At 37.9% G+C, this 10,967-nt stretch overlaps 2 protein-coding genes and 1 long non-coding RNA gene across 3 annotated transcripts in view; 1 reads left to right on the top strand and 2 right to left on the bottom strand.

Annotated features, from left to right (window-relative positions):
* Nucleotides 1-1,228, top strand: part of ints4 (integrator complex subunit 4) — a 14,154-nt gene extending 12,926 nt beyond the window's left edge. The window contains exons 23-24 of the mRNA XM_015385675.1: nucleotides 687-807; nucleotides 884-1,228. Of these exons, the coding sequence (XP_015241161.1) occupies nucleotides 687-807; nucleotides 884-1,074 (312 nt within the window). The 3' untranslated portion in view covers nucleotides 1,075-1,228. The remainder of the gene's footprint in view (nucleotides 1-686; nucleotides 808-883) is intronic.
* Nucleotides 1,229-1,521: 293 nt separating this feature from the next.
* aamdc (adipogenesis associated, Mth938 domain containing) lies at nucleotides 1,522-6,652 on the bottom strand. The gene is made up of 4 exons (XM_015385676.1): nucleotides 6,496-6,652; nucleotides 2,750-2,893; nucleotides 2,579-2,674; nucleotides 1,522-1,748 (listed from the first exon to the last, which is right to left on the bottom strand). Exons 2-4 carry the CDS (start codon nucleotides 2,879-2,881, stop codon nucleotides 1,608-1,610), a joined length of 369 nt encoding a protein of 122 aa, XP_015241162.1. The 5' UTR covers nucleotides 2,882-2,893; nucleotides 6,496-6,652; the 3' UTR covers nucleotides 1,522-1,607.
* Nucleotides 6,653-7,163: 511 nt separating this feature from the next.
* Nucleotides 7,164-10,722, bottom strand: LOC107091636. The gene is made up of 6 exons (XR_001481536.1): nucleotides 9,756-10,722; nucleotides 9,416-9,443; nucleotides 9,212-9,240; nucleotides 8,194-8,275; nucleotides 7,854-7,901; nucleotides 7,164-7,590 (listed from the first exon to the last, which is right to left on the bottom strand). It is a non-coding gene; the product is annotated as an uncharacterized LOC107091636 (long non-coding RNA).
* Nucleotides 10,723-10,967: the final 245 nt, after the last annotated feature.

Raw genomic sequence — 10,967 nt, 5'->3', positions numbered from 1 at the left:
CGTTATTGACCAAATACTTTTGGTCAATATTTGGTCAATATTTTCCACCATATTTTGCAAATAAATTCTTTAAAAATCAGACAATGTGATTTTCTGGATTTTTTTTTCTCATTTTGTCTCTCATAGTTGAGGTATATCTATGATGAAAATTACCGGCCTCTCTCATCTTTTTGAGTGGGAGAACTTGCACTATTGGTGGCTGACTAAATACTTTTTTGCTCCACTGTAAGAATCAGCTAATCTATTAAATGTAGGTTTCTACTTACTGTAGTTTCGTTTGACATATGGTGGCTTTTGTTTTAAAAATGTGCTAAATAAATGAATAAAATTACATTATAGGGTTTTTGTTGATTTTTGCAGGTGATGGGACTGAAACTAAATCAACTAAGTTTGATTTGTTATACTATTAGAAATTAAAGTTTTACAGATGATGGGCACTAGGAATTTATTTTTTTAAACTTTTAATGTTACTTTTTTTTTTCTTCTTTTAAAGCATCCTATTAAAATAAGTTTATAGCTTTCATTGCTGTTGCTGAGTTCAGCAATCCTAACTTTTTCTCCAGAAACCTTTGTGTGTGAGGTTCCTCAGCTTCGTGACTCCTGTTGATCTTGTAAATTTAAACTTTCATCTTGGAAATCCAGAATATAACCTGCTCTTTGATAAATACTCCTGACCCTTTTAACAGGTCCTGTATCCAGACGGTCAAAGTCATGTGATCCATCCCAAACCTGCGGACTTCAGAAACCCTGGGCCGAACAGACACCGGCTTATCACTCAGGTTTACCTCTCCCACACGGCCTGGACAGGTCAGTGCAGCAAACACACAAACACTTATGTTTAAAGCACCTCAATCTAACTTGAGGTTGTCTTTGCCTGACCCAGAGCCGTCACAGGTTGAGGTGCGCCTCCTGCTGGCCTACAGCTCCTCTTCATCCTCTCCCTCTTCAAGCATTAAGTCAGGATGGAGCGACAGCATCGACGGCCTCCCACCAGCAGAGGCCGCCGTCGAAGGAACGATTCCCTTCAGCAAGCCTGTCAAAGTTTATATCATGCCCAAACCTGCCCGCCGATAACAGCCATGAGACTTCAAACCTGAACGTTTTGAAAAGCAGATGGAAATGTGTCTTTGCAGCCTGTTTTTGGAACCAATCTTCATTTAATTTGTTATTAAACATCAGAAATACAATTTCACTCAAAATCATAAGCTTCACAACATTTGTACGGACTTATGTACCGGTAGTCCTGGGAACTTGGAGTAAAAGAGACCAGAGTTCAACATAGAATTATTTTTAATGCATCTAAAAACAAAGACAATCTAAGGCACAAATCTTAATTTCTATTAAACAATTGTAATTCTTTTTTAAATAAAACACAGAAATAGCACCTGATTTAGACACTGGAGCTGCTGCAGGTTGTTAAAAATGATTTCCTTTTTAGAAGCCTGAAGCACCAGATGGTTTCAGGGCTTCATGTTTTCCTGCTTTCTCCTAAGTTTACAGAGGAGCTAAAATAAAGATCATTCAAACAGCAAGGTTTGGCGTTTCAGCCTCACCACGTACGTCTACAGTGAGGAGGAATCTGCTGGGTGAGGTGAGGGAAGGACCCTTCAGCAGGTCGAATGGAAGACGCCGCCCACCTTGGCACCTTCGGCAGCCAGTCTGTTGTATTCTTCCACAGCCTTCTGAGTCTGGAGAACTTTGACTTCAATGCCTTTCTGCTTTAAAAAGTCCAGAGTGGTAGACGGGACCTGAGAAGAGAGAACAGGAAGTAATGTTCATCTTTCTAACACCCCAGCTCAGCTCCACACATCCTATTAATATATAGTATCCTGGTTATTTTGATTTCTTTTGGCTTCTGCGGCTCAAATATTGCAGCAAATAAATCCATCCACACACTGCTGTTGTTTCACTTTGGTTCTACTGACTTTCCTAGATGCTAACAGATATTTTACAACAAGACATAATTTGTTTCAGCATATATGTAAATGCTAATATCACCAAGGTTTGCTTTGGAACATTTCCAAGGAGCTACTGAACACAACAGCACCATCTTGTGGTGAAAGTTATTATGAGCACTAGACAAATCACTCATCTTCCATGCTTTAAGTCAGAAAGCAGTTGTCTGGCATCTTTATTGACATATTTTCAGACAGTTAATCTTTCAACAAATATTGCAGCAAAACTCTGACTTTTCAAAAAAAAATTCCAAACTTTTAGTCCTAATAAAGTGCACAATAAAAAGTGGGTGCAAATTGAGAGCTGCATGCACACTTCAAAGAAAACACGGAATCGACTTTTCTCAAAATATTATTTTAAATAGCAAAAAACTAGCAGATGGTGTTAGAGCCAAGTTTTCTTTTTGGTCAGAGTGGAAAATGCCTAGAGGCTCTGCACAGGTGAGGTTCAGGTGTTCTGGGCATTTTCCATGAACACCAGCCTGCCGTTTCATCTGGGAGGAGGAGGACTGAACCGCCAGCCACCATTACAATTGGCTTAAAGCTGTTGTAGACGTGTTTGTGGTGTTCACAGGTCTGGTTTTGTTAAAAGAACGGACCTTTATTCTTGTAGATGTTTTTACCTGTAGAGCTTCACTCATGCCTCTTCCAATGACCAGCAGCTCTATTCCCTTCTTCAGAACTTCTTCCACATCAGCCGGTTGCACCCCCGGGTAGTGCTAAGAGGAAAATAAAATTTTAAGGAGGCTTTTTCACCACTTCTAGCAGCGTACAGTTGTTCTGGTTTTCCTTACATTAGTCCCTGTCTCCCTCCAGTCCCAGGCCCGACTGCCTCCAGGCCAGACCTTACAGTCCTTGTAGCTGGAGGAGCATCCCTTCACCTTCATCAGGCCCCAGGAGAGGGAGGATATTTCAGGGGAGGACATGGATTTTCAAGGCTGAAGGGCAGCCAGGAGACAAGAGATTATTCTATTAAACGACGTGACTGACAAACAAACCTGTCTTACAATCAAAGAGGAAACATTTGCATTCAACCTCTGAATTTTAGGACTTTCCATGTTCTTCTGAAAGCAGCTGTTGAAGAAAAGCTGCGAATGCATAAAGTAACTCACACTTTGAGCAAATTAGAAAATAACCTTTAAAGTAGCGATGTTAAGCTCGAGTCATTCGACACAGCTCCCACCTTTATAAAACAGGTGTCTCGCTGAGAGGTGTTTCAAGCGCACCCCAATCATGTGACCGCTGCAAGCGAGGCCTCATTACATCACACAAAGCCAAACAAAAACAAGGAATCGTTGGGCTACTGTATAAAACCTCAAACTAAACACTATTCCTGACATTTAAATTGAAAAAGCTTCCTGGATGGGAAGCAAAACCTCTTCAAACTTGGAAACAAAGTCCAGTAGATTGTTTTTAATGTTCTAAGTTAAGAAACCACGAAACATAATAAAGAAGAAGAATAACAACACCACAACACCCCACAACAGCTATGAAGCAGAAGAACGGCTGATCATAATACAGCAACATAAGACAGAAAATATTTTCTTCTAAAAAATAATGAATAACAGACTATTATCAACAAAACAATTATGAAACAAAAAACGACAGGCGAAAAAAAACACACACAAGAAAAAACACAGAAAAATAGAGCTCACAGACACACACAACAGACCACAACACAAAAAAATAAAAAACAAGGAGAAAAGGGTGGAGAGTTGGCCAAAAGTGCCAAAAAGGGGCACAGAGATGCACAGTTTCGTAAGTGCCACCGCTATTTTAGAGAAAGGCGTTAAGGTAAGTAGAAAGATTACAAATAAACTATAGAAAGGTGTTAAGGTCAATAAGTAGAAAAAACAACTATAAACTATAGACATTACATTAAACATAGAAACTAAGAATAAAACAGCAATATGTCAGTAAAAATCCTTCCGAGTCACTTATGAATGATAAATCCATAATCCCATACCCTACAAAATCTACAACATTTTAAGAACAATAAAATCCATTTCTTATTTGTTTTTAACAGGTAGAGGGGGGTGCACCGTTCCTGGAAGTACTGCAATACCAGGTCGATGCGTGGAGTGGACGGAGCAAGCCCCTATTCCATCTCCCTGTTCCAAAAATCAATTTAATATATGGTCCCCGGGTAGGGGACGTATCAGATATTAAACTGATAAGAACAGATACTACACTTGATCTTAGCCAAAAGGCCGAGAAGCGATAACCTGAAATGGGTCTGAGGAAACAATATGAATCTACCACACCTCATTTTAAATCATGGTTCGAAACCATTTAGACACTTTAACTAATAAAACCAGCAGCAACGGCAAACGAGGACGATTACTAACAAACTACATTGTTTTGAAGCTCTAATTCCACGCTCATAAGCCACATTAGACTATAAAAGGACAACATAAGAAAAGCACGTCGGCTTATTTCTGGTCACATGTTCGGCTTTAAACCAATAGGAAGCCGAAAAGCAAAAACAAGTGAAAAAACCACCATTTTCCAAGACATACACTTTTATACTAAACTAGAAATGTTACTGTGTACAATCCTCTTCTTGTCTGTGTTTTAAGAGTTAGAATCGTTCATAGATTAGGATGAAAGCTTTGACGGCAAAAACACAACAACGGCTACACCAGCCTCTGGAGGACGAGAGACGTAACTGCAGTTATTACTGTCCTTTTCCTTCAGACACGTTTAACAAAACACCGATAGAAATGTAACAAATTAACCGAACAGTAAAAAAAACAACAACAACAAAAAAAAAAAACAAGAAAGAATCTGAGTTTTTGAACAATAGCAAAACTACAATTTAGGTTTACTTGTGACAGAATACCACATACAGAACTTCAATTAACCACTTTGACCAGCCAAATCATCCAGTTAGCGACACTGAATGCAAATCTTTTTTTTTTCTTTTTGGTCTAAATGAAAACGCTTTACTCACACACTGAATATAAAAAATACCAATAAAAATCAATGATTAGTATTTTATTGCAACTAAAGGGTATTTGGTAACGGGGTTTGCAGAAAAATGAATAAAAAGACGATACAGCCGAGGAAGAAAATAGCATGCGTCTGCAGACTGCTACGAGCAACTAATGCTATGATGCATTAGCAGAAAACAAAACGTAAACGAATTTTGTTGTTAAAACTTTTCACAAACTTCAAACCATGCTTCAACATCAACAAAAATACATAAAAAGTTTTTTTAAGAAAACTCACCAACGCCTCACTGTATCCTCAACTGGTCTTATTAAAGATGGCGACCAGTTCCCATCAGTCCAACTGGCTTTCATTAGGCGCAAAAATCCCAAAATTATAGTTCTTACATTTCTAATTAGTTTTTTCACACGTATGTTTTTTTTTAATGTACATAATGATTATTGATGACTTAAATGTAAATTTGCCTTATTTAGCTGAAAATGTATGTGCAACAATGGTGACCAGATTTCTGAAACCACATCTGGGGACATTCCTAGCTCACGTATAAAAAGAGAAATATCAAGATGAAATCAGGAAACTTAAATAGTAATGGTTTAATTTATTTTACATACTTATTAATATTGAAAGGACAAAAATCAAGAGTAAAAGCCTATTTTGCATACCCAAATGGAAAAGCAAATAACTTAGGAACTGTAATCCCAAATTACATGTGAGATACATTATGTGAAAGCTAACACCGTCTAGTTTCTGAATATATAAACTAAAATTGGGTGAGTAGAGCACAGACCAAGCTGCATCAGCTGAAACATGACTCAAAGTTGTTTTTTTAAATGTCTTATTTGAACAGCAGTAATAAAGCCATTCTGGAGAAAAAGCAGGTTTCATTGCATTGAATTTGCTCTACATGATGTCAACCACAAATGCAGAAAATTTCAGACCTCTTAAGGCCTAAAAACATTTTCAGCAAAGCTTTTGGTCCCCTTTAGAAGTTTTCCCTTCTTAAAAATCTTTTTCATGCTTTCTCTTTTTACCTGTAGTTCGAGATCTTTTGATGGAAAGTGCAGTATAAATTGTTCTAAACATTTAGATTTGGTCTTGAAAACAGATTTTTCTGCTCTGAAATGTGTCTGCTGGAATGCAGTGAAAAGTAACTCTCCATATACCATGGCAACAGCTTGCCGTAAAACATGTGAAACTGCAAAAAAAAAAAAAAAAAAAACCTTCCATGATCAATGCCATTCATTTACTTTAGTTCAGTCAACCGTTTAGCCACACAACTCTAAAACCCAATTACAACGGTAAAATTACCATTTTAAGACTTCTCACGCATTTAGAACGACACGTTTTAAAGGAAAATGTCCCACTGTTCCTTAATTTATGAAATCAGCCACATTAGTTTCCCATAAATAATTATAGCCACAGGAAGGTCTCTGTGTGGTAATCTTGATGTTCTTGGCATCCAATGCTGATCTAAATAGAGGTTTAAAAACTTTACATCGAGCACTCTGGTTTTGAACCACAGAGCGGAACCAAGCAGCGGAATGCAGACACCCTGAAAATAATCTACAAACTCGTGTCCTAAACTCACCTTTTAATGCTCTGTGAAGTTGTGGTTAAGAGGAACACCTTCGTAAAAACATCCAGTTGTAAACAACCCCAAGTTAAATCCCCAATTAGCCTGGTTTCCTTATCTTTAAGAGCAACATGGCCATCTGCTCTATTTGTGGAGAGCCTGCGCCCCCTTGTGGACGGAGGGGGAACTAACAAAGGCAACTGTTCCCAGTTTCCTCCAATTGTCTACCAAATAAGGGACATGTACAGCATTAGCGTAAACTCCATTTAGTTGCACTTGTTAAACTGCACTTTCCTTTACAAGCCAAGTCAAATATCTTTATAGGATTTAACATTGTTAATTAAACCATGTGGTTCAAGTTCATATTGCTCATGGCGTACCACATGGAACAAACATCCCTAAATTCCAACATATAGTATTGCTTTAACTGTAAGGATGAGACATCCACAATTAGCTTCCAGTTTCACTTTTAAACTCAAAAGCAAGAAAACACATGAAAAATAATTACAAAATGAGAACAGAATAGGCTTTAGAATTTTATTAGTTATGGTACAGGAAAGGATAACCCCTATAAAATCAAGTTTACAAAAAATGTTTCATCATTTGATTCTGAAATTAAAACTGAACATTTGAGCACCAACATCCATCAGCTGGTCAGCATCTGTCTCAGTCTGCATCTGAAATATAAACAGAAAGTTCAGCATTTAGACAGACAATTGTACTGTTGATATAACACTTTAGGACAGTTAATTCACTTTTACATGTTCCCAATAGGTTCTCTACAAACACTGCTGCAGAGGCGTACTGGGATGGTTTAATTTCTGGTCAAGTCCACAGCAAAGCAGGAAGATGAGATCCTGAAAGCCTTGGTATATGACCAAACATACAGAAAAGCTTCACATTCTACTTTTAAACACCAAACATAAAAACAGTTTATGAAAAAAAAAAAAAAAAAAATCTACTTTTGCATACAAGGTAAAGACTTAATTTAGGAAATGGGGATAAATCAATAGGGGGATATAGTCATTAGATTTCAGGTGAAAAACTGACCTCAGATGCAGACGAAGAGTCACCATGCATCAGTCTCAGGCAATCTGCTTCAGCTGGACCCTGGAAAAACACAAATACACCCACTGTCAGAAAAATAAATCTTTTTTTTTTAATCTGTCCTTTTCCAGACAGCTTGTTTCAGACATTATACCAGGACTCCAAACATGAGCAGCAGGGAGACCAACAATGCCTTATGCTGAATTTCTCTTGCACAGTCATTTAAACAGCCAGCTGATGAAACATGCTGGCTGCAGATACCACAGTGCTGAAGAAATCTTCCCAACCAACACATACAATAAAAAAAAAAAAAAAAAAAATCTCACCTTAACACCCCAAGCTTCTACGACTCAGGCAGCTGCTACATCCAAATGCTGAACAGGAAAAAGCACAATTCATTAAACTCTGTTTGGTTATAAGAACAAATCCATGGCAAAGTGATCCACCCATTAAGCAAAAACCTCTGAAGTCTTTATTGGCCATCAGAGATGAACGTGTCTCAGCTAAAATACCAGGACTCCACACACAGGCAGCATAGAGACCAACGATGCCAGAAGCTGAGCTACTTTAGCACTGACTTTTGAACATACCAGCTGGTGAAGCAGCTGGCTGCAGATACCACACAGTGCTTCAGTTTAAAATCCACTTTGACCAATTTCTACATACCAAGTCATCCTGGCACCACGATGCAGACCAAGTAGCACTCTGAAGTTGGACATGTTTATCTGACAGCAAGCAGATATGCGATCTGAAAAAAAATTCAGAAAAAAGAAGAAAATTGGGAAGGCCTTTTATTAACTGAAGCTCATAGCCGATGCTGGGAAAATAAGCCAATGAATACAGCTCAATACAGGCAGGTGTTTGCAGCTGTATCCCATAATGCTCACAGCAGAGAACACTTGGGTAAAGCATAGCTACAGATTTGCTCTTTGAGGCATTTCCAACGACAAGGCCCCACTGTGAGGGGTCCATCGGGATAGACCTCAGAACCCAGACAGAGACATCAAGGAACAGAAATTCACATAGACGTTAAAAGGAACTGACCGATTTCAGAGCCACTAACCAGCCTAAAAAGTAGGACTGCAACCAATGATTATTTTGCTAATTGATTAATCTGTTGATTATGTTACAGATTAATAATCTGATGGCCAAAGGTACATAAAGATGTTCTGTGAAATTAAACCAATGGAAACTAAAATGTTTCCACTTGAGAAGCTCTGGATAGAGCATATTGATAGAAGATCTTAAATTCAAAATGTTTATATATTTTACAATATCAGTATAATTACTGCTCTAAGTGGGTTGCTCTTTCAGCTAAAGACACGTTTTAGAGTCGCTATACTACAATTAATAGTTAATGATTATTTCACAATTAATCCAATTAATTGTTTGAGCCCAATTAAAAAGCAACAAGCAGATTAAGCTTCATAACATTCCCTCAATTTATAATGCTGGGTTTTATTTTAATCACTCACCAATCAGATTCAGTCTGCTGTACTATGGATGCAACTACTAATCGAATGAACTTTTTCCCCGTGATCAAATTGTGAGGTTCGGGCTTTTTTTCGGTTTTTAACAGAACCTAGTGAGTCTTACAGTCACTGTAGCATTCCTGAAAAGTTTACTCATTTACAACCTGAGCCCCAAATCTCTGAATGTACTTTTTTTTTTTTTTACTACTCACCTCACATCAGTGAATCAAGATGGCTGAACCTGCATGGAGCAGAAGGAGGATTAATGTGACAAAGCAGCACAGTGCAACAGCATTTCCAGTTTTCCCTCCAAAAGGTTCAGTAAGGCTGCTGTCATTCACACTTCAGAGCAGTTGAACATATCAAGCCATTCATCATTACTCAGAAACTTTGTCTGCTTTATAAACAGGGCTTACCCAGGAGTTGTGAGGTCATCCAGGGCACCTATTGAAAAGAGAAATTACTCTGTTTCTTTTGGATTCATCTAAACAAAAAGAAAGAGCTCAGAGTTGTAACTTCTCATTAGTAACACTGCTGCGGAAGATTGACAGCAGTGGGTTGCAAGAGAAATGGTTCCTTTGTGCACCGTATGACCTCTACAGCCCACCGTACAGGACTAGAGCTCACACTGTGCTTTATGCAAGCTGGATCTAATGTTAAATACAAACTTATCCCTAGAGTGCCACAGTGGGGCTGTAATCTAGAGTTTAAGCTTTTAAAAGAACGAATTAGTAGACAATACAACCAATTACATACCAGATCTCCAAATAGTTCACCACCAAGTGACAGGGTGATTTATTGGCATGATGGTCCAGTTCTGGTTTATTCCCTATAAGAGGAAAAACAAAAATAGTTTATTTTTTTGCATTGGTTCTAGTGTGCTTGTACACATTTTAAATATCAATGTTGTATTTTAGTAAGACTTTAAAGCAGTTTTAAAACAGAAACAATGGAATCCATGAATAATTACTGTCTCAGGCCTCATTGTCACTTTTCTGCAACCAATACTGCAGATGTGAAAGCAAAACCTGACATTTCTCTCACCACTGCTGCCCTGGAATTGGTCCACAGAGCTGGAGAATCCCAGATGAACAAGAGCAGGATGTGGTTAACGGGGAAACCTACTGACCGCCATATATTAGGGTTTTCAGTCTAAAGAAATCTTTGGTTTGCATCAATATGCTCAGTGCTCATTTATATTATTTTGGACACACTGTTTTATCCACTAGGATTAGAATTTGACAAACTGATCCCCATAATAACGTATTAAGATAATGTTTCTTAATCGGGGATGATTATTAGTCAATCGTGTCTTTAAGCACTGATGGAAAATATTAATTTTAAACGGTTAGATCCGGGTTTCGATCCGCAGCCTGGCCACGTGTTATCCTGGAAATAAAACATTTTAAAGTAGGGGCTAGAAATTATTACAGCTTTAAACAAGGCACATAATGATTCCTTATAACACAATTCGGAGTTATTTCGAAGATTGCGGCCCTAAAAACGAGCCTAAAAGAAAATCAGACCATGATTAGCTGTGAGCAGCTAGCTCCCTAATGCTAACTGTGCTAACTATAGGAAGTCAAAGACAAAAAACATTTTTCACAATGCCTCGAATGTGTATTTATTTCGAGTGCTCTTAACATTAGCGGATCTGGGTCTCTCTTTTTACATCGAGTATAAAATGTAGATTAAAACTCACCCATTGCAAATACTTCCACCGTCAGCTTCAGCGGGCGAAGAAAAGAGACCCTGCAAAGTTCGACAGGAATATTTAAGGACTGCGTTACGTCAGTTGAAGTCGATTTTCGACAGTAACGTAAAGGGAGGATGATTTTTTTTTGTGTGTGTGTGTGCAAAAATTACAAAGTAGAAAACAGATAGACCTAAATGTACATCTTTATCCAGTTTATACTTTTGAATTACTGTTAAGCGTCATATTTGTATATATATATATATATATATATA

The sequence above is a fragment of the Cyprinodon variegatus genome, unplaced genomic scaffold (assembly GCF_000732505.1).
Source record: "Cyprinodon variegatus isolate N-32 unplaced genomic scaffold, C_variegatus-1.0 Scaffold345, whole genome shotgun sequence".
Taxonomy (NCBI): Eukaryota; Metazoa; Chordata; class Actinopteri; order Cyprinodontiformes; family Cyprinodontidae; genus Cyprinodon; species Cyprinodon variegatus.
This window is presented reverse-complemented; position numbering and strand designations above follow the sequence as displayed.

Bases quoted from the DNA above. Each gene is read 5' to 3' on its own strand.
- aamdc (XM_015385676.1), bottom strand. From the start codon at position 2,881: ATGTCCTCCCCTGAAATATCCTCCCTCTCCTGGGGCCTGATGAAGGTG. The intron at 2,675-2,749 runs GTAAGGAAAACC...TTTTCCTCTTAG, and splicing joins GGAGGGAGACAGGGACTAAT to CACTACCCGGGGGTGCAACC. The intron at 1,749-2,578 runs GTAAAAACATCT...CTCTCTTCTCAG, and splicing joins GCATGAGTGAAGCTCTACAG to GTCCCGTCTACCACTCTGGA.